This window comes from Panthera uncia, chromosome C2 (genome assembly GCF_023721935.1).
Source record: "Panthera uncia isolate 11264 chromosome C2, Puncia_PCG_1.0, whole genome shotgun sequence".
In the NCBI taxonomy this organism is placed as follows: Eukaryota; Metazoa; Chordata; class Mammalia; order Carnivora; family Felidae; genus Panthera; species Panthera uncia.
Genome location: NC_064810.1, coordinates 121,795,788 through 121,819,592, shown reverse-complemented (window position 1 = coordinate 121,819,592; position 23,805 = coordinate 121,795,788). Strand labels below are relative to the sequence as shown.

General features: G+C 36.8%; 1 protein-coding gene across 8 annotated transcripts in view; it reads right to left on the bottom strand.

The window, feature by feature from the left end:
- PIK3CB (phosphatidylinositol-4,5-bisphosphate 3-kinase catalytic subunit beta) overlaps positions 1-23,805 on the bottom strand; it is a 171,086-nt gene that overhangs the window by 87,547 nt on the left and 59,734 nt on the right. For all 8 annotated transcript variants that reach the window (XM_049628744.1, XM_049628747.1, XM_049628748.1 and 5 more), the window contains 2 exons: positions 9,975-10,161; positions 4,174-4,399 (listed from right to left, as the gene is read on the bottom strand). In XM_049628744.1, coding sequence (XP_049484701.1) covers positions 4,174-4,399; positions 9,975-10,145 — 397 coding nt within the window. In that variant the 5' untranslated portion in view covers positions 10,146-10,161. The remainder of the gene's footprint in view (positions 1-4,173; positions 4,400-9,974; positions 10,162-23,805) is intronic.

The following is a 23,805-nucleotide window of genomic DNA, read 5'->3' as shown; positions in this document are numbered from 1 at the left end:
GGTTAAGCCGCATAATGAATGCAGCAAAGGTAAAATCTTGAGAGTACATTATAATTTCCTGGATAGTTTTGGATCTGGAATGGAAATATACACTCTTATTCAGCCATGAAAGAACTGTAATTTATGCAGACTAGCTGAGGGATTTTGGAGCTTGTTTGCCAGCACAGCTGAAGCTCTTTCTACTCACAGACACAGGTATCACAGGTGAGGAAAGGGAAATGTGTACCTAATACATCTAACAAAAATCAAACTCTTTATCTCCCTTTATCTACTAAAAATCACGTCTAAACCACTTCCTAAATGTCTCTTAACCCTGTCTACTTCTCCTAGTTCCTGCAGCCATTAATTTATCCCCAGTCCATCATTGTCCCTCCCATGGATTACTACATCAGTTTTTCACTAATTTCTCTACTCCCAGTCTTAATCTCTCCAACCCATGCTCCATTTTCCAATATGAATTATTCTTTATAAAATGCAAATATGATGGGGACACCTAGGTGGCTCAGTTGGTTAAGTGGTTGAATGTCCAGCTCTTGATTTTGGCTCAGGTCATGATCCCAAGGTCATGGGATGGAGATCCTCATTGGGCTCCATGCTGAGTGTAGAGCCTGCTTGGGATTATCACTCTCTCTTCCTGCCCCTCTCCCCCTCCCCTACTCATGCACTCACTCTCTTGCTCTCTCAAAAAAACAAAAATCCAAATCTGATGTTACTCCCCTATTTAAATCCCTTCAATAGTTTCCCAACTGCTCCTAGGAATACGTCTCAAATTTTTATTTTTTTTAGGTTTATTTATTTATTTTTTTGAGACAGAGCGAGTGGGGGAGGGGCAGAGAGAGAGAGACATGGGGCTCAAACCCACAAACCACGAGATCATGACCTGAGCTGAAAGCAAGAGTTGGACACCTAACCAAATGAGCCACCCAGGCACCCCAACAAACCTTAAATTTTAAGATAAGAATATTATTTAGCTTAGAATCAAATATTATAATTTTTTAATATAAAAGAAGTATTGAGTGAATAATTTCTTCACATTAAAGACACTGTTAAAGTCCTCCAGACTCTAGACATCCTTCACTTTAAACTATACCACAACTTTATAGGTCGGGGAAAATAAGGGAGTATTCAAACATGTTTTTCAGGATGCTGACAAAATCCTCCAATCAAGATTTCCTAATGTGTATTTGGAGAAATGAATGCAGGGGTGACAGGTACCTTCACTACAGAGGATAATCAGAATCCAAAGAGCAGCTCTGTAAATAATTACTTAGAATAAACATAAAAAATAAAATGATCAAATATATTATCACTCAGGAAAAGGTATTTTTAGACCCATCAGGGCAATTATATCTATTGTTTTCTTTGGGGAGGAGGAGGCAGCAAACTTGTTCCTGAAGTTAAATTGAAATAATTGTTTATTGTTTTCCCAGGAGGCATGACCTCACCAAGTCCCGGTTGTAGTCACCACATACAAATTAGCAATGGCAAAAACTGACTTGTTAGGTATTGAAAGTAAAAATTCACTGTAAAATAATAAACAGAATTACTCAAACTCCTAAATTAATGTTAACACTTGAATTTGTGTATATGATCATCAACATCAGGTTTCCTAGATGCACTGAAAATCTAAAATACAATTTATACATAGTTAAGAATTTAAAAACTGTTCAAGTTAATATAAAACACTCTTTGCATCTTGATCAATCAAACTGCAGGGCACACTGCATTAAAATTTTTTATATAATAAGCTTTATGATACAGAAGGAAATATGGTCACATTACTTATAGAAAGAGAAATTCAAGATATACATCTACCCATACCTGTACCTACACCTCTACCTATACCTACACCTATACCTATACCTACATCTACATAATCCCTGCATTGTGGCAGGGCAAAGTCAGTGTTGCTAAATAAAAAACCAGCATGCTCAATTCTATTTGAATTTTAGATAAACAATGAATGATTTTTATCAGGAAGTATATCCCATTTAATATCTCAATCTACTATATTTTTATTTGGTAAGTCTGGCAAGCTTATGTAGAGGTTAATAGTGGCTAATGAGCTCATATATTTTGGAGATCACGACTAGAAGAGACTGCAGAGATTTCAGTTTTGAAAACATGTTACATCTCAAAAGATAACTATATCCTGACAAAAGTTAGCTCTCTCTCTGGTGCTAACCTTTTGGGTTATCAAATATTTTAGCTTCCTTAACAATCAGTGTGGTTATGATCTACTTCCTTATATCAGCATAGAAATATACAAAAGTTATATATCTTCATACACACACACACACACACAGCCATCTGGAAAAAACTTTATCTCAATATTGCCAGTGAATATTCTTGTCTTGGATAAGACTGTGTTTATTCTTTTTACTTTTCCATATATTCTTCAATTCAAAGGGGAGATTTTTTGTAATAGAGAATTTAAAATTTATCAAAAAGGTCTTTGGAGCTCTAGCAAATAGAAAGGAATGCTCTCTACTGAGGTCATTAATATATAAGAAAATTTGGGTGGTACCTGGCTGGCTCACTTGGTGGAGTGTGTGACTCTTGATCTTGGGGCTGTGCGTTTAAGACCCATGTTGAGTATGAAAATTATTTAACAATAAATAAATAAAATCTTAGGGAAAAAAATAAAATTTTGTATGGTAAATAATTACAAACCTATTTAAGGGGGAAAAATATTGCCTAAAGCAAACTAGTTATCCTCTGAAGTAATTAACCTTTTTAAGGGGTGCCTGAGTGGCTCAGTCTGTTAAGCATCTGACTTTTGATTTTAGCTCAGGTCGTGATCTCAAGGTTCGTGGGTTCATGCCCCAAGTTGGGCTCTACCCTAAGAGCATGCAGCCTCTTGGAATTCTCTTTCCCTTTCTCTCTGCCCCTCCCCCTGCTCACATGTGTATGTGCTCTCTCTCTCAAAATAAATAAATAAACTTAAAAAAAAATTACAAAAACAAAACAAAACACTTTTTGAATACCAGGCTGTCATTCAGTAAATCAACAAGGTTCTGTTCTATGTACTCAGAGGGAAGAGTGTAGTCCCACATTTGTAATCATTAGTTAGCCTGAATTGCTATAGGTCACCATCAAAGAATGCAATCTCACAGGGCATGGTTCTTAGAGGAGATGGCACTAGATTATCTTGAAGATATGTATAATCCTAAGTGGGATGGTACTATATTATCCTGTAACAGTGAATTTAATCAATGCAGAGGCCAATCCAAATCCAACAACCACCAGTCGATATTTTGGTTTTGTATTTAAACTTCAAGTCTCTAAAATAAAATTAAATTAAATTAAATTAAATAAATTAAATTAAATTAAATTAAATTAAAATAACATAAAATAAAATAACATAAAATACCATAACATAAAATAATGAAATAAAATAAAATAAAGTAAAATAAAATAAAATAAATAATGAAAACAACCAAAAACTGCTACTCAAAAATAAACAAACACACAAACTTCAAGTCTCTTCCAGAGTTAACCTCTTATAGTACTTAACTCAAGTTAGTATCTTGTCTAAAGCAGGATACTGATATCCCATTGCCCCTGAGACAGCTATGATTATTACAGCAAGACTCTACCATATTTTCTTTGTTATTCACAATTCTCCCTGGAATTAATTTGCAAAGAAGAACATGGACATAATTTATCTTCACTCACTACAAAAATAACTCTACTTAAAGAAAAATTAAGGAGTAAAATTTGTCAATAATATTGGAATTTATCAATCAGCTTAAAATCTTGGTTGGTATAGAGAGTTGTATATAAATTGTTTATACCGTAGAGGCATTTAAAAGAAACAGAGAATGTATCTCTCAGAAAAGGTATCTCTTCTCAAACTACGTGAGACAAAGGAACAACTTTTTTCTTTCCAATCTGCCAAGAAACATTATTTTGCAAATAAAAATAAGTCACTAGAAAAGGATGCAAAAAATATAACCCCTGGGATACTGTGGCAATATCACATTGCTACAGGAATTTATAAACATTTACTCTCAATTTTTATACTTACCTGATCTCAGACTGGTTAACAATTTACAGACAAGCATTGGTCCTTGGGCCATACTCTACAATGTCTTAGATTATACTTACTACATGTTTATACATATAGCAACAAACATGGTAAGAATTCATACTAGGAAGTACTTAAATTACCTTTTCCTATAAGGACTCCAATTTTTGAGTCTAATTTTTCCCCTGGGTCACAACTTCTTGTCACTAATTTGAGAACTGGAAGAAAAGGTCTGACATCACAGAGCCTTCTTGTTTCATCTTCAAGCTCCTCATATACAGCAGTTTGATTCACACATGCAAACATATAGGAGTCAATTTCCATAAGGAGGTTAAACATTGGGTAATTGTGAACTTGCTTCCATAACATCTGCAGGAAAAAATTAGACACTTTCTGGAACAGAAAAACTTACTCAAGTGTATAAAAATACATCTACAAAGATACTTACTACAGCACTCTTTGTAAAACTCAAAAACATAGAACAAGCCAAGTGTTTAGCAATAAAGGATTGACTACATCAATAATAAAGTACTATACATCTGTGAAAATAAAAATAAAAGGTAACATAGGAAACTGTCCAAGATATATTAAGGTTGTTTTTTTTTGAAATACCAACTTGTAGTAGAATATGTATACTATTAACCCATTTTTGTAATTAATGTAATAGTATAATGCACATAAAATGCACATACATAAGCAAAATCATTAAGTGAGTATCTGCCAGACTCATCAAGAAAGAGAGTGAGAACTCAAAATCAGAAATGAAAGAGAAGTTACAACTGGCACCACAGAAATATAAAGGATTATAAGAGACTACTACAAAAAATCATGTGCCAACAAATTTGAAAACCTAGAAATGGATAAATTCCTAGAAACAAGCTTCCAACATTGAATCAGAAAGAAGCAGATACTCTAAACAGAGTGATTGCCAGTAACAAAATGGAATCAGTAATAAAACAAAAAACAAAAAACAAAAAACCTCCCAAAAGGGGCACCTACATGGCTCAGTCAGTTAAGTGTCTAACTCTGGATTTCTGCTCAGCTCATGATCTCACAGTTCGTGAGAGCCCCATGTTGGGCTCTGTGCTGGCAGCGCAGCACCTGCTTCTGTTCTCTCTCTGCCCCTACTCTGCTCATGCTTGCTCTCTCTCAAAATAAATACATAAACTTAAAAAACAAAAAACCCTTTAAAAAAAAAATCAAAAGAAAAAAAAACTCCCAACAAACAAAATCCAGAACCAGACGGCTTCACCAGTGAATTCCACCATTCATAAAAGATTTACTATCAATCCTTCTCAAACTCATCTAAAAAAGAAGGAATGCTTCCAAATTCACTCTACAAGGCCAGTGTTACCCTGATACCAAAACCAGACAAAGACACTACAAAAAAAGAAAACCACATACCAATATCCCCAATGACCATAGCTGCAAAAATCCTCAACAAAATATTAGCAATGCAAATTCAGCAAGACATTTAAAGGTTTATTCACCACAATCCCTGCATTCCAAGGATGCAAAGATGGTTCATTATCCACAAATCAATCAATATGACATACCACATTTACAAAATGGAAGATAAAAACCATCTAATCATCTCAGTAGATGCAGAAAAAGCATTTGACAAAATTTCATGATCCTGCATGATAAAAACAAGTGGGAAGAGAGAAAATATACTTCAACATAATGAAGTCATATATGACAAACCCATGGCTAACATCATACTTAATTGTGAAAAGCTGACAGCTTTTCCTCTAAGATCAGAAACAACATAAAAATGTCTACTCTCACCACCTTAACTCAACACACCATACTACAAGTCCCAGTCACAGCAATCAGACAAAAAGAAAAAGCATTCAAATTGTTAAGGAAGAAGTGAGGTTGTCACTATTTAGAGAAGACATGATACTATATATAGAAAACTCTAAGGATTCCATAAAAAACGATTAGAAATAATAAATGAATTCCATAAAGTTGCAGAATACAAAATTAATATACAGAAACCTATTGTTTCTGTACACTTGCAGAGAAATTTAAAAACAATGCCATTTACAAGTACATCAAAAAAAAAGAACCTAGTCTTATGCTAAGTGAAATAAGTCAGAGAAAGATAAATACCGTATGATTTCATATATACATAGAATCTAAAAAACAAAAACAGGAGGCTCATAAATACATAGAGCAAACTGGTGGCTGTCAAAGGGGAGGAGCAGAAGGGACAGGTGAAATAGGTGAAGGGGAATACAAGGTACAAAAATACCTTTTATAAAATAAGTAACCCAACGAGATGAAAAGCACAGAAGAAAAAACATAGTCAAGAATATTGCAATAACTTTGTATGGTGACAGAAGGTAACTACACTTATCATGGTGAGCATTTCAAAATGTACTTAACTATTGAATCACTAGGTTGTACAGCTAAAAGTAATATAATATGTCAACTAGACTTCAATTTTTTTTATTTTTTTAATGTTTGTTTATTTTTGAGAGAGAGAGACAGAGCGTGAGCAAGGGAGGGGCAGAGAGAGAAGGAGACACAGAATCTAAAGCAGGCTCCAGGCTCTGAGCTGTCGGCACAGAACCTGATGTGGGGCTCACACTCACAAACCATGAGATCATGACCTGAGCTGAAATCAGATGCTTAACTGACTGAGCCCCCCAGGTACCACTATACTTCAAATTTTTTTAAGTGAATATCTCTGAAGGCTAAGAATCAATGAAGACATCCATATTTAACATTCTTATGAATATAAATAACATCTAATCAGAAAATAGAAAAAATTTTAACGTATGTATCATCACACCCATACAAAATTTGTATTATTTTCCTGCATTATTTTCTATTCATCAGGGTTATCTTCATTAATTAGCATTGCTCTATCAGTATAAATAAGCAGAATCTCATATCACTTCCCCCAAGTTTCCTGGATGAGATCATGTAAAAGATCACTATATAAATGACAAGGTGGATGATAAATTTTAACTGCAGCCAATACAAAAGCCAAAAGCTGAAAATAACAAACTGGGGATAAAACTCATAGCTAATTCTCAGATTCAGTTTTATATATGAAAAAGGAGTGATGGACAACAAAAGAAAAAATAGGGAAACTGGATTTTCATCAAAATTTTACAAAATTAATATATGAATAGACACTAATGTGATAGTGAAAAGGCAAACCAAAGAATGGGAGAAGATGTTTGCAAATTATATATTTGATAAGCGATTAATATTCAGGATAATTGAAGAACTTACGGCTCAGTAACAAAAAAAAAGACAAGTGAAAAAATGTGCAATAGTCTTGAATACACAATTCTACAAATGGCCATTAAGAAGAAGAAAAGATGCTTCACATCATTAGTCATGAGGTAAATGCAAAGAAAAGCTGCAATAAGATACCACTTCACAGACCAAAAATGGTTATTATCAAAAACAAACAGGGGCACCTGGATGGCTCAGTCAGTTAAGCGTCCAACTTCGGCTCAGGTCATGATCATATGATTCATGAGTTAGAGCCCCACGTGAGGCTCCATGCTGACAGCTCAGAGACTGGAGCCTGCTTCAGATTCTGTGTCTCCCTGGCTCTCTGCCCCTCCCCTGCTCGCATTGTCTCTCTCACTCAAAAACAAATAAACATTAAAAAAAAAAAATAGGGGCACCTGGCTGGCTCAGTTGGTTTAAGCGTCCCACTTTGGCTCAGGTCATGATCTCACAATTCATGAGTTCAAGCCCCACGTTGGACTCTGTGCTAACAGCTCAGAGCCTGAAGCCTGCTTCAGATTTTGTGTCTCCTTCTCTCTCTCTGACCCTCCCCTGCTCGTATTCTCTCTCTCTCTCAAAACTAAACATAAAAAATTAAAAATTAAAAAAACAAAAACAAAAATTACAACTGTTGGCCAGAATGTGGAGAAACCAGAACATTTGTGTACTGCTAGTGGGGATGAGAAATGGTATCACTGCTGTAGAAAGCACTTTGGCAGTTCTTTACAAAGTTAAAACAGGGGCGCCTGGGTGGCTTGGTTCGTTAAGTGTCCAACTTCAACTCAGGTCATGATCTCATGGCTCATGGGTTTGAGCCCCAAGTCAGGCTCAGTGCTAACAGCTCAGAGCCTGGATTCTGCTTCAGATTCTGTGTCCATCTCTCTGCCCCTCCCCTGCTTGCGCTCTGTCTCTCTCTCTCTCTCAAATATAAATAAACATTAAAAAAATTTTTTCAAGTTAAAAAAGAATTACCATATGATATAAAAATTCCACTTCCAGACAAATACCCCAAAAAAATGAAAGCAGGGACTCAAAAAGATATGTATACCAATGTACATAGTAGTATTATTCACAATAGCTAAAAGATAAACAACCAAAATGCCCATCAAAAGATGAACAGATAAAAAAATGTGGTATATCCATACAATAGAACATTACTAAGTCTTAGAAAGGAATGAAATTTCGATTCATTATTATATATGGATGAACTTGAAAATATTATGCTAGGTAGGGGTCCTGGGTGGCTCAGTTAAGCATCTGACTTTTCACTTCAGCTCAGGTCAAGATCTCACTTCATGAGATTGAGTCCCACGTCAGGCTCTGTGCTGGCATTTCAGAGCCTACTTGGGATTCATATACTCTCCCTCTCTCTCAAAATAAATAAACTTAAAAAAATAAATATAAACATATGTCATAAAAACTTTTTCTTAAAAATATAACCCCTGATTTTCATGTTGGGTTCAGCTATTTGGAAAACATTAAAGAGAAAGTTTAGAAAATAATTTCATTTACATTTCGTAGTCTTCACAAATCAATAGCACTCATCAATTCATTTCAAAGAATAATCCAACAAAACAAGCAACCCTTGTTATGTAAAAGAATTTGCTTCCAAACTGAGGCTCACCAGAAGGGAGGTGGGTGAGGGGATGGGTGAAACAGGTGATGGGGCTTAAGGAGTGCCCTTATTGTGAGGAGCACAGGGTGTTGTATATAAATGTTGAATCACCATATTGCACACCTGAAACTAGTATTACACTGTATGTTAACCACCTGCAATTTAAATAAAAACTTAAAAAAGGTGGGGGTGGTGCCCGGGTGGCTCAGTCAGTTAAACGTCCGACTTTGGCTCAGGTAGTGATCTCTGCAGTTGGTGAGTTTGAGGCCCGCATTAGGGCTTTGTGCTGGAGCTTGTTTCAGATTCTGTGTCTCCCTCTCTCTCTGCTCCTCCCCTGCTCGCACTCTGTCTCTCTCTCAAAAACAAATAAACATTGGGGCGCCTGGGTGGCTCAGTCGGTTAAGCATCCGACTTCGGCTCAGGTCATGATCTCGCGGTCTGTGGGTTCGAGCCCCGCGTCAGACTCTGTGCTGATGGCTCAGAGCCTGAAGCCTGTTTCAGATTCTGTGTCTCCCTCTCTGACCCTCCCCCGTTCATGCTCTGTCTCTCTCTGTCTCAAAAATAAATAAACATTAAAAAAAATAAAATAAATAAAATAAACGTTAAAAAAAAAAAAGACTTTGCTTCCAAAGGAGGACACGCCATTCACTAGTGAGGGAAAACTTTTTCCTCCCCATAGTCACCATGAAAAGTAGTGGGGTACGGAGGGAAGAGGAAGGAAGAGACAGTTAAAAAGATTTTAACACAAAACTTTCTTCAACAATGTCAAATTCCTTTTAATAACCTGAATGAGCATTTAAAACTAACGCTTTAAACTAACGTTTAAACGTTTTAAACTAACATTTAAAATCAATGTAAGTTGATTTTTCTTAAATCAGGTATCACATATGGATTAAAAGTGACAGTAAGAATGACTGTTTTATATGTCCACAAAATACAAGGCAAATATCAAAATCTTTAATATGTAGTGACCCAAAGCTTAATCTTCTCTCAAACTGACCATATGATTTACACAAGTAACATTTCCTATAATATAGTAAGCTACACTGATAAAAATTTTACCTATTAACATACCTGTTTAATATAGGAAATGGTAGCTTCCCGAGGAACCTCCAACTGAATATAAATCCCAGTGGGCAAAAGGAAATCCACAGGTATGGAGCCATCAGATGCTAACTGTGAATCCACTGCCCAGATGTCAAGGATGTCTGCCATAGCAGGAGGCATTATGAAATTGAAGCACATTCATAACCATGAGGCCCTAGAAATCATTAAGTAAAATGTAGTGAAACAGAAAATTAGCCAAATCTTATATTAAAATATGATAAAGCCCACTAATCCATAATTACTCTTTGGATTTCAATATAGCCAATTACATAACAGGAGGCCAATTAAAGAGTAAGCCACCAGAAATAAATTATTTAAAAACACTTTCAGTTATCACTACATACATTATATACACACACCATACTGACTCAACATAAATTCAACATATCACATGTGAAAAATGAAAGGTTTAAAGATTACAGGTTTCTAAGAAATTAAGAACCATTCAACAAGTGATTCTTGCCAGGTTTTACTTAGATAATATTGGCTTCTTTGGCTGAGTTCTTCTCTGCAAACTTCAATGAAAATAGCAATCAAGAGGGCCTTCTTTCAAAAATAATTTTCTATCAACCTCATGTAAGAAAATGTCATGAACTTGTCATGACCCACCACCTAAGTATTAAAAAGACCAAGTCCCTTAACCCAGCTGGCAAGGTCCTTTGTGCTATGTCTCTAGCCTATTTTTCTTTACTTGTCATACTTGTCCTACTAATGAACAGCCCAGGCCTTTGTACCACAAGTATCTTCTGCCCTCCTGCTGTTAGAAATACGTTCATACAAATGTTGACACTCCTGGAATCAAGCCCCTATTCCAATAAATGCACCCCTCAACTGCACCTTGAGGACTTCCTTGAGGGCTTCCTGCAAGGAAGCACAACAATAACAGTGGGAAGAACATGGCACTGAAGTTAATTAAACCAAGATTCAAATCCCATTTATTCAAAGAATGAAATTGTTATACCAAAAGAGACAATTGCTAACTCAAAGCCATTTTTCAGCATCAAAAGCAATCATGACATCCATGAGTTGAAACACATCAAATATATATAAATGGGTGACTTAATAAGAAGAAACAAATGCTTCACTGATCACCACCAGAGACTGCTAAGACCAACTCACACTATTCTGAAAACTGATAAAGAACCTGAGTACACCTGGGTGGCTCAGTTGTTTAAGTGGCCGACTTCAGCTCAGGTCAAGATCTCACAGTTTTTGAGTTCAAGTCCCGGGTCAGGCTCTGTGCTGACAGCTCAGAGCCTGGAGCCTGCTTCAGATTCTGTGTCTACTCTCTCTCTGCCCCTCCCCAGCTAGTGTGCTTGCTCGCACTCTGTCTCTCTCTCTCAAAAATAAATAAAAGTTAAAAAAGAAATTAATAAAATAAAATAATGGGGAAATAAATCAAACATTTAACCAGCTTGTGCTAAATTATTTCAGGGTAACCAAATAATTGATGAGGGTAATTTTTTTTTCTTAATTATTACAACTTTAGCTCATAAACACAAAAAGAATGATAGAATTAGAAAAACACCACCTTGCAACTTCTAATCAAACAACAAACTGAGGCAATAATGCATAATTAATGGATGCTAAAACAAATTTACAAACTAAAGTGAAAGGATGATGAGGAAATTTACAATGAACATATCAGGTCGACACCATCTAAATCCTAAGAATAATCCAGACATAGGTCTCCTCTTGAATGGAACAGGATTAACCACTACCCATAGGATATACTTGATTTAAAAAAACAAAAAACAGAGGTGCCCCAGTGGCTCAGTCAGATGAGCTTCTGACTTCAGCTCAGGTCATGATCTCACGGTTTGTGAGTTCAGGCCCTGCGTCAGGCTCTGTGCTGACAGCTTGGAGCCTAGAGCCTGCTTCGGATTCTGTGTCTCCCTCTCTCTCTGCACTCCCTGCATGTGCTCTCTCTCGCTCTCTCTCTCTCTCTCAAAAATGGATAAACATTAAAAAAATTTTAACAAAAAACAAAAAAACTGAACCTGAATTTAATCAAGTCTCTAGATCTGATCTATTTACCAGTTTACAAGAAATAGGGGAAACAGAGAAAGGAGTTAAAGACTTCAAGGAAGCATCAGTCAAGTACAGAATGAATCACCAATAATATAAGCAATAAAAAATAACAAAACAAGCTAATCAATAACAAAAAAAAATGAAAGAGAATGGCGCAAGGACTGCTAAAGAATAAAAAAACATTTATGAGACAGCCAAATCGAACACTAATTTCACCAAATCATCTATAAAAACCTATCTCTGAAACAAACTGGGAAATTTAAACATGAATTAAATATTAGATTATATTTTAAAGAAATACTGTTACTTTTGCGAGGTGTAATAATGACATGTTGGTGAGGCACCTGGCTGGCTGAGTCAGTGGAGCATGTGACTCCTGATCTTGGGGTTGTGAGTTCAAGCCCCACACTGGACACAGAGATTACTTAAAAATGGAATCTTAAAAAAAAAAAATCCCTCACCTTAAAAAATAGTAATAATGGCATGGTGATTATGTTTCTAATAATCAGTCTGATAATGAGCCAGATAGAGATGCATAGCCAAGTATATATATGCAAGGGTAAAATGACATTATGTTTGGCATCTGCTTTAAATTTCATTTTTTTAAAAAAGTGAATGGACAGCTGATTTCAACAGAGGTGTGAAAGTAAGTCAATGAGAAAAAGGACAGTCTGTTCAACAAATAGTGCTGAAATCCAGATATCCATATACTAAGAAAGTGAATCTTAATTCTTATCTCTTACCAAAAGTAAAAATTAGCTCAAAATGGATCATAGGCCTAAATGTAAACTCAAAACTTTAAAACTTCTAGAAGAAAATATAGGAGAGGGGCGCCTGGGTAGCTCAGTTAAGCATCCAACTTTGGCTCAGGTCACCATCTTGCAGTTTGTGAGTACAAGCCCCTCACCGGGCTCTGTGCTGACAGCTAGGAGCCTGGAGCCTGCTTTGGATTCTGTGTCTCCCTCTCCCCCTGCCCCTCCCCCACTTTCACTCTGTCTCTGGTCTCTCAAAAATAAACGTTAAATTAAAAAAAAAAAAAGAAAAAAAGAAAAAATATAGGAGAAAATCTTTACCTTGGATTTTGCATACTTCTTAGATATAATACTATAAGCACAATTCATAAAATAAAAAGCTATCAAACATCATCAAAACTGAAAACTTCTGCCTTTACCCAGATACTGTCTACAACACAAAAAGGCAAGCCCCAGAGTAGGAAAAAATGTTTTCATGTCAATGAAGGATTATATCCTGAAAACATAAAGAACTCTCAACATACAATAATAAGAAAATAAAACTCAGATTTTTTAATTGGCAAAAGATCTGAACAGACACTTCATCAAATATGTATGGATGGTAGGGCCGCCTGGCTGGCTCAGCCAGAAGAGCATGCAACTCTTGATCTCAGGGTTATGAGTCCAAGCCCTACGTTGGGCATAGAAGCTTACTTTAAAAGAGAAAAATATGTAGGGAGGGCAAAAGGGTTCAATATTATTTGTCAATACAAATTAAAACCAGAATGTGATACTACCACATACCTAACACAAGGGCTAAAATGAAAAACAAACAAACAAACAAATAAATAAATAGGTAAAAATAAAAACCCCAATCACGCCAAGTGTTGGCAAGGATACAAAGGAGAGTTCTAACCCTCATAAACTGCTGGTGGGAATGTTAGATAGTATGACTACTTTGGAAAACAGTTTGGCAGTTTCTCAACATATACCTACCATATGACCCAGTCATCCTACTTCTAAAGCTAGGCAAAAAGAAATGAAGGCATATAAACACACGAAAACTTGTACACAATTATTCATAGCGGCCTTATTTATATTGGCAAAAAACTAGAAATGATTCAAATGTCCATCAACAGGTAAATTGATATAAAAAGCAGTGGAATACTATACAGCAGAAAGGGGGGAGCATTACTGAAACATTCAACAATACAAATGAATCTCAACATAATTATGCTGAGTGCAAAAAGCCTGACAATAAGAGTACATGCTATATAATTCCACTTACATAAAACTCTAGAAAATGTAAACCAGTCTATAGTGACGAGGAGGAAGGGTGGGTGGGAGAAATAGGAAGAGAGATTATAAAGGGACATAAGGAAACTCTTGGGAGTGATGGATGTGTTGTTGTTCATTGCCTTGACTTTGGTGATGATTCAAGGGTATGTACATATGTCAAAATGTATCCAACTGTACACTTTAAATACCTGCAGTTTATGGCAATTATACTTCAATAAAGCTTTTTTTTTTTTTAATTGAGAAGAACAGATTAAACAAGAAAGCAAAATGTTGATACTTATTGAAGCTGGGTGATAAGTACATTACATTACTCCTCTCTTTTTGTGTATACTTGCAATTTTTAATAACAAAAAGATTTTGTTAGGGCATCTAGCTGGCTCAGTCAATAAGCAGAGTATGTGACTTTTAATCTCAAGGTCATGAGTTCAAGCCCCACACTGGGTACAGAACTTACTTTAAAAAGAAAAAAGGTCTTATTAAATCCCATCTATACCACTTACCAGCTATGTGAATTTTAGTAAGTCACTTAAACTTCTGAGCGTCCAATAACTAAAAAAAGGGAAAATAATAAAATGTGCCTCCTGGGATCACCATGAAGACTGAAGCAGCTAATGTGTTATAGCCAGACACAGTAGATTCTAGTAAATGACAGCTCTCTTCCCTCCCTGAACATCTAGCCTTTACTAATTTCTCCCTGCTAACTGTTACAGCTCATAGACTGAACCCATCACACTGACACTCGTGCAGGCCCTGAGCCTTTCTGATGTGCCAGTCTTGTTTCTGTGGGCAGAGCAGTCCAACAGCTTCATTGTGAGAGCTGGTTCCATCCCTCACTGGCTGAAAGATCTTGGGCAAATCACACACCTTCTCCCTACTATTTAACTTTTTATTTATTTATTTTCAGAGGGAGAGAGAGAGAGAGAGAGAGATAGAGAATGCAAGCAGGAGAGGGGGCAGAGACAAAGGGAGACAGAAAACCCCAATAAGCGCTGACAGCGTGGTACCTGAAGAGGGGCTCAAACTCATGAACCGTGAGATTGTGACCTGAACCAAAATCAAGAGTAGGAAGCTCAACCGACTGAGCCTCCCAGGCACCCCACTTTTTTTCTTTTTTTAAAAGTAGGCTCTGTGCCCAATGTGGGACTTGAACTCACAACCCCAAAAACAATAGTCGCATAGTCAGTCTACCAACCGAGCCAGCCACGTCACTGAGCAAGTGACTTACTAGATCTCAAGGTGAGTTCAAGCTGCACCACGATGGGCATAGAGCCTATTAAAAAACAAAACAAACCTCAGACCACTCAGGTAGACATACAGTATATAATTACAGACATACAGTATATAACATATAGGTTGTACTTGTGTGTCATTTTAATAAAAGCACTGGGGCGCCTGGGTGGCTTGGTCGGTTAAGTGTCTAACTCTGGCTCAGGTCATGAGCTCATAGTCTGTGAGTTCGAGCCCCACATCAGGCTCTGTGCTGGCAGCTCGGAGCCTGGAGCCTGCTTCAGATTCTGGGTCTCTCTCTCTCTCTGTTCCTCCCCCATTTACACTGTCTCTCTCTCCCTCTCAAAAATAAACAAAAAAAATTTTAATAAAAGCACTCTTTATTAGAACAATTCTCAAGGTTTTCAAGTATTTTAAGCTAAATACTACTTAGAAGAATTTTTTCTTTTTAATGCTTTTTACTTACTTTGAGAGAGAGAGGAGAGAAGGAGCAGGAGAGGGGCAGAAAGAGAGAGAGAATCCCAAGCAGTCTCTGCACTGTCAGCACAGAGCCTAATGTGTGGGGTTCAGTCTCAGAAACCATGAGATCATGACTTGAGCCAAAATCAGGAGTCAGAAGCCTAACCCACAGAACCACCCAGGCATCCCAGAAGAATGGTTTTCAATCCTCTCATTTTCCATACTCATTTTAAACAAACATTTTACAAACTTTATAAATCAGCAACAATATAACATATTTATACCTAATTTCAAAATAAACCCATATAATGTCCTAACCGTAACATAAAGGAGAAATTAATAAATTAATAAAGTTTCTCTCAGTATGTGAATACTTGCACATGACCAAACTTACTGCTAATGAAGCAGTCAGGTTTGCCTCTAAGCACAGAATCACCACGGATATGACAAACACAAATGCAGACTAGTCCAAATGTGTTGTACTGATGATTAAATACTACAAATGCCACTCAATGGGGCCACAGATTTCCCTAATTTGTATCTTTTAAAATCAATATTTTGAAGTCATGTAAAAAATATTTTGTATTATGCTTTTGTGTAATAAAAAGTTAAGATCTCGGCTCAGATAATAATAAATACACTTTTCACCTGCATGAATATCTGGAAGAAAATTAAAAAATTGTGTTGTATCTGAGACTTTTGTTGTAAAAGACTGTCCTATGCATTGCAGGACACCTAATTATTATCTAACAGTAAGGAGCACTTCCCCCAAATCATTATATCAACAAAATCACTCCTTTATGAATTTCAAAAACATTGTAGAGGAGCGAGTTCACACTGTCCACTTTTTCAGAACCACTGCTCTAGGACAATTCCTACTATTTATCAAAGTAGTAATTACCTAGAAATGTTTTTATCTAGACCTAATTGTACTCTTGTATTTAAAATAGTAATGAACCCAATTTATCATACATTTCTACTGGCAAACAATGGTGTTTCTTGTATTTGGCTATGCTGTCTTCGGTTAATTCTTGAAGGGTAAAAGAAGGTCAAGTAAAGAAAACTAGCCCCTTAACCAGTCAGAAGAATGTAAGGCCAGTACGACTGGCTCTTAATTTTCTAGACCCTTAGTAAACAAACTTACAGGTGCAGTGGCCTAAGTAACTTGCAGCTCTTCAGTACTACTGAGAGAGGGGGCATACTCACAAAATATACTGTGCTGTTGCTGAAACAGCATGTCCTTTGTCAGACTAAAACTGTGGCATGGTTGCTAAACAAACAAGGTAACAAATCAAGTGCTAACCGATAAGTGATCTTTTGTAGAGATATTCTGAAGAAAAATTACTGCTACACATTTAAACACAAAATATATTCTGGTTCCTATTTCCCTTAGTCAACCTGATTTCACAGAGAGCACCACACTCAAGAGTTCAGCCTGAGAATTCACTCAAGAGTTTCAGGTTGGGAGAGGTCTTAAGAGTTACAGACCCGGGGCACCTGGGGCACCTGGGGGGCTCAGATGGTTAGGCGTCTGTCCCTCTCTTGATTTTAGCTTAGGTCAGGATTTCACGGTTCATAAGTCTGGGCCCCGAGTCAGGCTCAGGGTGACAGTGCAGGGAACCTACTTGGGATTCTCTCCCTTTCTCTCTCTCTTTCTCTCTCTCTCTCTCTCTCTCTCTCTCTCCCCTCCCACCTCCACCCCACCCACTCGTGTGTGCACACACACACACTCTCTCTCAAAATAGATTTTAAAAAAATTACATACCCTTCTCATTTTAAAGAAAACAAGCTAACTAACTAACTAACTAACTAAATAAATAAATAAATAAATAAATACTAAGTCCCAGAGAAATTCATTATCAAGGATGACACAGAAACAGAGCCAGGACCAAAGTCAGATTTTTTTTCCCAAGCAATTAGCATACTTTTTAAATTTTTCCCCCTTATTTCTCTTTAAAAGAAATGTTCTTCACAGGGTTACCTAGCCCAGCAGAATCCTCAGTCTCCCATCCTTCTGTTTGAACCCTGAGGACAAGTATGAAACAACTATGAAAACAACTCTTCCAGGAAGCTATCAGAGGACACAGGAACTTTAGCAGTGACAATGAGCTCAACTAAACCCTTAGACTATAATTACAAACCTATAACCTGTCAATTGTTCACTGGCAGAAAGAGAGGAAAGGGTTTAAATGTTCTCAGCTTCCCTAGCAATATGCCATCAGAGCCATCAGATTTTACTTTTTTAAATCAAATGATAAGCAGAAACAAACATAAACTTGTTATACAGTTGAACAGATTTAACCAAAACCTACTCTGGAAAATCATGGAAGAAACTCTGAAATTGAAAGAGAATTTTTTTTTTTTTAATTTTAGAGAAAGAGAGTTCAAGCGGGGAGGGGGTGGGAGAGAGAGCGAGAGACAGGGAGAGCGAGAGAGAGCGAGAGAGAATGAATATCTTAAGCAGGCTCCAAGCTCAACATGGATCATGACCCTGGGATCATGACCTGACCCATAACCAAGAGTTACTCAACCAACGGAGCCACCCAGGTACCCTTTGAAAAAGAATTTTTAAAAACTAAATACAATAGCATTTACCTAGTATTTACTTCTTTCCTATTATATGATAGAGCTAGAAGAAAAGTGAATGTTCATACAAGTACATTAACACTGAAAAGGGCAGAACACTTTTAAAGAGTACTACATTTACGATCTCAAACCTTCAGGTTTCAATCACAGACCATTAAGTGATGGGATCTTGATTCATGTGGGCTTGAGTCCTCGCATCCATATTGTTCAAAAACAACAAATAAGCCTCAACTGATTTGTTTACAGTAAAGTATGCATTATACTAAGCACTAAAAATCTGAAGAGAGTAGCACTTCATTTTTTAAAGATGGTTATTTTATCTGAATCATCACAAGTCTACATAAAAGATGTCTCCAAAGATGGAGCTCCAAGGTGGCTCAGTCAGTAGAGCATTCTACTCTTAAGCTCAGGGTGGTGAGTATAATTCCCATGTTGGGCATGGAACCTACTTAAATAAAAACTAAATTAAGTTGGGGACGCCTGGGTAGCTCAGTCACTTAAGCGTCTGACTCAGGCTCAGTTCATTATCTCACAGATTTTGAGTTCGAGCCCCACAGCAAGGTCTCTGCTGTCAGCACAGAGCCCACTTGGGATCCTCTGTCCCCCTCTCTCTCTGCCCCTTCTCCGCTCATGCTCTCCCTCTCCCTCACTCTCTCTCTCACACAAAAATAAACATTTAAAAAATAATAAGAGTAATAACTGAATATAATAAACCACAGATTTATATTCTTACTACTTAACCTTAATATAGACAGAATACATTTATAAATAGTGTGCCTCTGTAAAACAAGTTTATTTTATAAGCCAGATTTATTTCAACGTCCATGAAAGCAGAACAAATATTTAAAATGACAACACAGGGGTGCCTGGGTGGCTCAGTCGGTTAAGTGTCCGACTTCGGCTCAGGTCATGATCTCATGGTCCGTGACTTCGAGCCCTGCGTCGGGCTCTGTGCTGACAGCTCAGAGCCTGGAGCCTGTTTCAGATTCTGTGTCTCCCTCTCTCTCTGACCCTCCCCCGTTCATGCTCTGTCTCTCTCTGTCTCAAAAATAAATAAATGTTAAAAAATAAAATAAAATAAAATGACAACACATACTTTACATACAGAAATGACTTCTGTGGATAACCCAGGCACAGACAAAACTTCAGTCTTAAGGAATTCTTCTCTTTTAAAACTTCCCAACAAATAATCTACAATGCACAAATAGTTCCCATCACACTACCTATCCTGAAGAGGAAAACATAGCTAAAACAGTACAAATTTAAAATTTTTTTTTTCAACGTTTTTTTTATTTATTTTTGGGACAGAGAGAGACAGAGCATGAACGGGGGAGGGGCAGAGAGAGAGGGAGACACAGAATCGGAAACAGGCTCCAGGCTCCGAGCCATCAGCCCAGAGCCTGACGCGGGGCTCGAACTCACAGACCGCGAGATCGTGACCTGGCTGAAGTCGGACGCTTAACCGACTGCGCCACCCAGGCGCCCCTAAAACAGTACAAATTTAAATAAAATATTGTTACTAAAGTTTTCCCACCCTCAAAAAATAGATTACTGTCTTTATGTCTTAAAAGACAAACTCCAAAATACATTCAAACTCAATAAAGGAATCATCTCAGATAAAATTATCCAGTATATAAATGTTACTTTTCTTAACTCTGAACAGAGTTCAGAGTAACTGTTCATAGTTAAGAAAGAGTCATCAAGTATTTAACTTTGAATTTTATCATTCTCTTTAGTCTAGCATATAGCTCATCAATAATGAACTAGACCCACAGAGATTTTATTATTTAAACACCAAGAAGTCCTTTTCATAATCTGGTTTCATCTACATGCTTTGTTGTACAACTTGGCTGGTACAACCATGGTAACTTACCTAACTTCTCTGACTTTCAGTTTCCTAATTTATCAATAAGAATAAGCAATTTCCACCTTGCAGCATTAGTGTAAGAATTAAATAAAATGGTGCATACAGAAAAGCACCTTGCATAGCACATGACAAAAAGCACTCAATAACCAATGACTAATATTAATTTATAATAATACTTGTTTCTTTCCAATAAAAGGAACAGCCATGACTCCTTTTCACAGCATACAACCATCAGCCTTGACTGCCTGGTATGAAAGGAATTAGAGCTCCTCAAAAGGTGGTCTCTAGTGACCCACCAGGTGGTTTGCTCTTGTGCATTTCCCAAAATTACAATTTATACAGAAATCCCACAAAACAGTTCTGGGTTAGCTGAGCTGTACTAATTCCTCTTGGGTAACAGTTGACATGATGCTTCAAGTCTTAGCAAATGTATTTTTACTTCCTTGTTACAGCATTTATTTTTGTTAAATACTTCTTACTATCATGTTGTATCACTCTTTCTAAGATAAATGGTTCAAGGGGTGCCTGGGTGGTTCAGTCGGTTAAGCATCTGACTCTTGGTTTTGGCTCAGGTCATGATCTCAAGGTTGTGAAATCAGGCCCCACATTGTGCTCTGCACTGTTCTGCTCTAAGCATGGAGTCTACTTGGGATTCTCTCTCTGTCCCTCACCTGCATGTGTACAAAGCACAATCTCTAAATAAATGAATAAATAAATAGATAAATTCCAGTTAGTTAGCATTTAGTGTAATATTAGTTTCAGAATAAATAAAATCTTAAAAAAAAAAATAGAGCACTTAAATTTCTAAGACACCTCATAATAAATCCTACTAAGAAAAAAAAGTTTCAAATACATGCAAATTTCAAATACTCCTCTGAAATAAGTTTAAATTAACTACAGTTTATCAGTTAATGGAATGCCCTAAGTAGACTTCACAGAATGCTAACGTATGTATTTGACACTTACGTTATGTTAGAAACTGTATTTTTTCAATTTTAATTGTACCACTGCCATTATTTTTTCCTTAAAAAAAATTCCATCCTCAGCACACTCTGGGTACTAACAGAATTCAGCATTCGAAAGATATTCTGGGGTTTTGTTGGGAAATATTACACATAGATCAATGGAATAGAATAGAAAACCCAGAAATAAACCCACAATTATATGGTCAATTAATCTCCAACAAAGAAGGCAAGAATACACAATGGGAAAGAGTCTCTTCAATAAATGGTGTTGCTAAAGCTGGACAGCTACATGCCAAAGAATGAAACTGGACCACTTTCTTATACCACACACAAAAATAAACTCAAAATAGATAAAGGACCTAAATGTGAGACCTGAAACCCTAAAAATTCTTGAAGAGAACACAGGCAGTAATTTCTCTGACATTGGCTATAGCAACATTTTTCTAGATATGTCTTGTGAGGGCAAGGGAAATAAAAGCAAAAATAAACTATTGGGGCTACATCAAAATATGCAAAGCAAAGAAAACAATCAACAAAACTAAAAAGCACCCTACAAAATGGGAAAAGATATTTACAAATGACATATCAGATAAAGGGTTAGTATCCAAAATATACAAAGAACTTACCCAGCTCAACATCCAAAAAACAAATAATCCAATTATAAAATGAACAAAAAATATGAACATTTCTCAAAGAAGACAAACAGATGGCCAACAGGCATATGAGAAGATGCTAGGCATCACTCATCATCAGGGAAATGCAAATCAAAACTACAATGAAATATCACCTCACATTTCTCAGAATGGCTAAAATCAACATAAGAAACAAGTGTTGGCAAAGATGTAGAGAAAAAGGAACCTTCTTGCACTGTTGATGGGAACGTAAACTGGTGCAGCCACTCTGGAACAGTATGGAGGTTCCTCAAAAAATTAAAAATAGAACTACCCTACGATCCAATAACTGCATTACTGGGTATTCACCCAAATAATACGAAAACACTAAATCAAAGGAATACATGCACCCCAATGTTTATAGCAGCATAATTTACAATAGCCAAGATACAGCAGCAGCCCAAGTGTCCAGTGATAGATGAATGGATAAAAAAGATGTGGTATACATATGCAATGGAACGTTATTAGCAATAAAAAGAATGATATCTTGCCATTTGCAACAACATGGATACAGCTAGAGAGTATAATGCTAAGCAAAAAAAGGCAGAGAAAGACAAAAAGCACATGATTTCCCTCATATGTGAATTTAAGAAACAAAACAAATGAGCACAGGAAATAAGAGAGAGAGAGAGAGAGAGAGAAGAGAAACACCAAGAAACAGACACTCAATTATACAGAACTGATGGTTACCAAAGGGGAAGTGGGTGGGGCTATGGGTGAAATAGGCAATGGGAATTAATGAGTGCACTTGTCAAGATGTGCACTGGGTGGGGGCGCCTGGGTGGCTCAGTTGGTTAGGCGGCCGACTTCGGATCAGGTCATGATCTCGCGGTCCATGAGTTCGAGCCCCGCGTCGGGCTCTGTGCTGACAGCTCAGAGCCTGGAGCCTGCTTCATATTCTGTGTCTCCCTCTCTCTGACCCTTCCCCGTTCATGCTCTGTTTCTCCCTGTCTCAAAAATAAACATTAAAAAAAAAAAAAAAATTAAAAAAAAAAAAAAGATGTGCACTGGGTGATGTATGGAATTGTTCAATTACTATTTTGTACATGTGAAACTAATATAACACTGTATGTTAACTACACTGGAATTAAAACTAAATTAATTTTTTTAATGCAGTGAATCTCAAAATGCGTAGGGAACATCAAATTACAGGGTATTCTACAATTCAAAACATTTACCCTACTTTGTTTTTTACACCTCCCACTGATAATCACTGAACAAATGTTTGAAATAAGCTACATAAATTAGCTATGTTTATTTAAAAGGCATTAGAAAATTTTAAATAACATACACATTCCAAACAACTTTTTAAAAGTCATAATTATCAAGTAAAAGTATAAACAAATTTAGATACAACAATGGTATTCCAATGGGGAGACGAAACATTGTTGGCATTATTTCTTCAGACAAAATGGGCTGATGAAAAATTTTTAATTCACCAGATTCCTAAATCTAAAGAATGTTGGTAATTTCCTATAAAGATTATTTTTCTTAAAGTTGTATCACCCCATTATTCAAAAATACACTGCTGGGGTGCCTGGGTGGCTCAGTTGGTTATGCGCCCGACTTCGGCTGAGGTCATGATCTCACAGTTTGTAGGTTCAAGCCCCACATCAGGCTCTGAGCTGACAGTGCAGAGCCTGCTTGGGATTCTCTGTCTCCCTCTCTCTCTGTCCCTCCCTGCTCACTCTCTATCTAGCTCTTTCTCAAAATAAATATTCAATTTAAAAAATTTGAAACATTTAAAACATTTAAAAAATGTTTTAAAATAGGGGCACCTGGGTGGCTCAGTCAGTTAAACATCCGACTTTGGCTCCAGTCATGATCTCATGGTTCATGGGTTCAAGCCCATCGTTGGGCTCTATGCTGACAGCTCAGGGCCTGGAGCCTGCATCAGATTCTGTGTCTCCCTCTCTCTCTGCCCCTCTCCCGCTCATGCTCTGTGTCTCTCTGTCTCTCGAA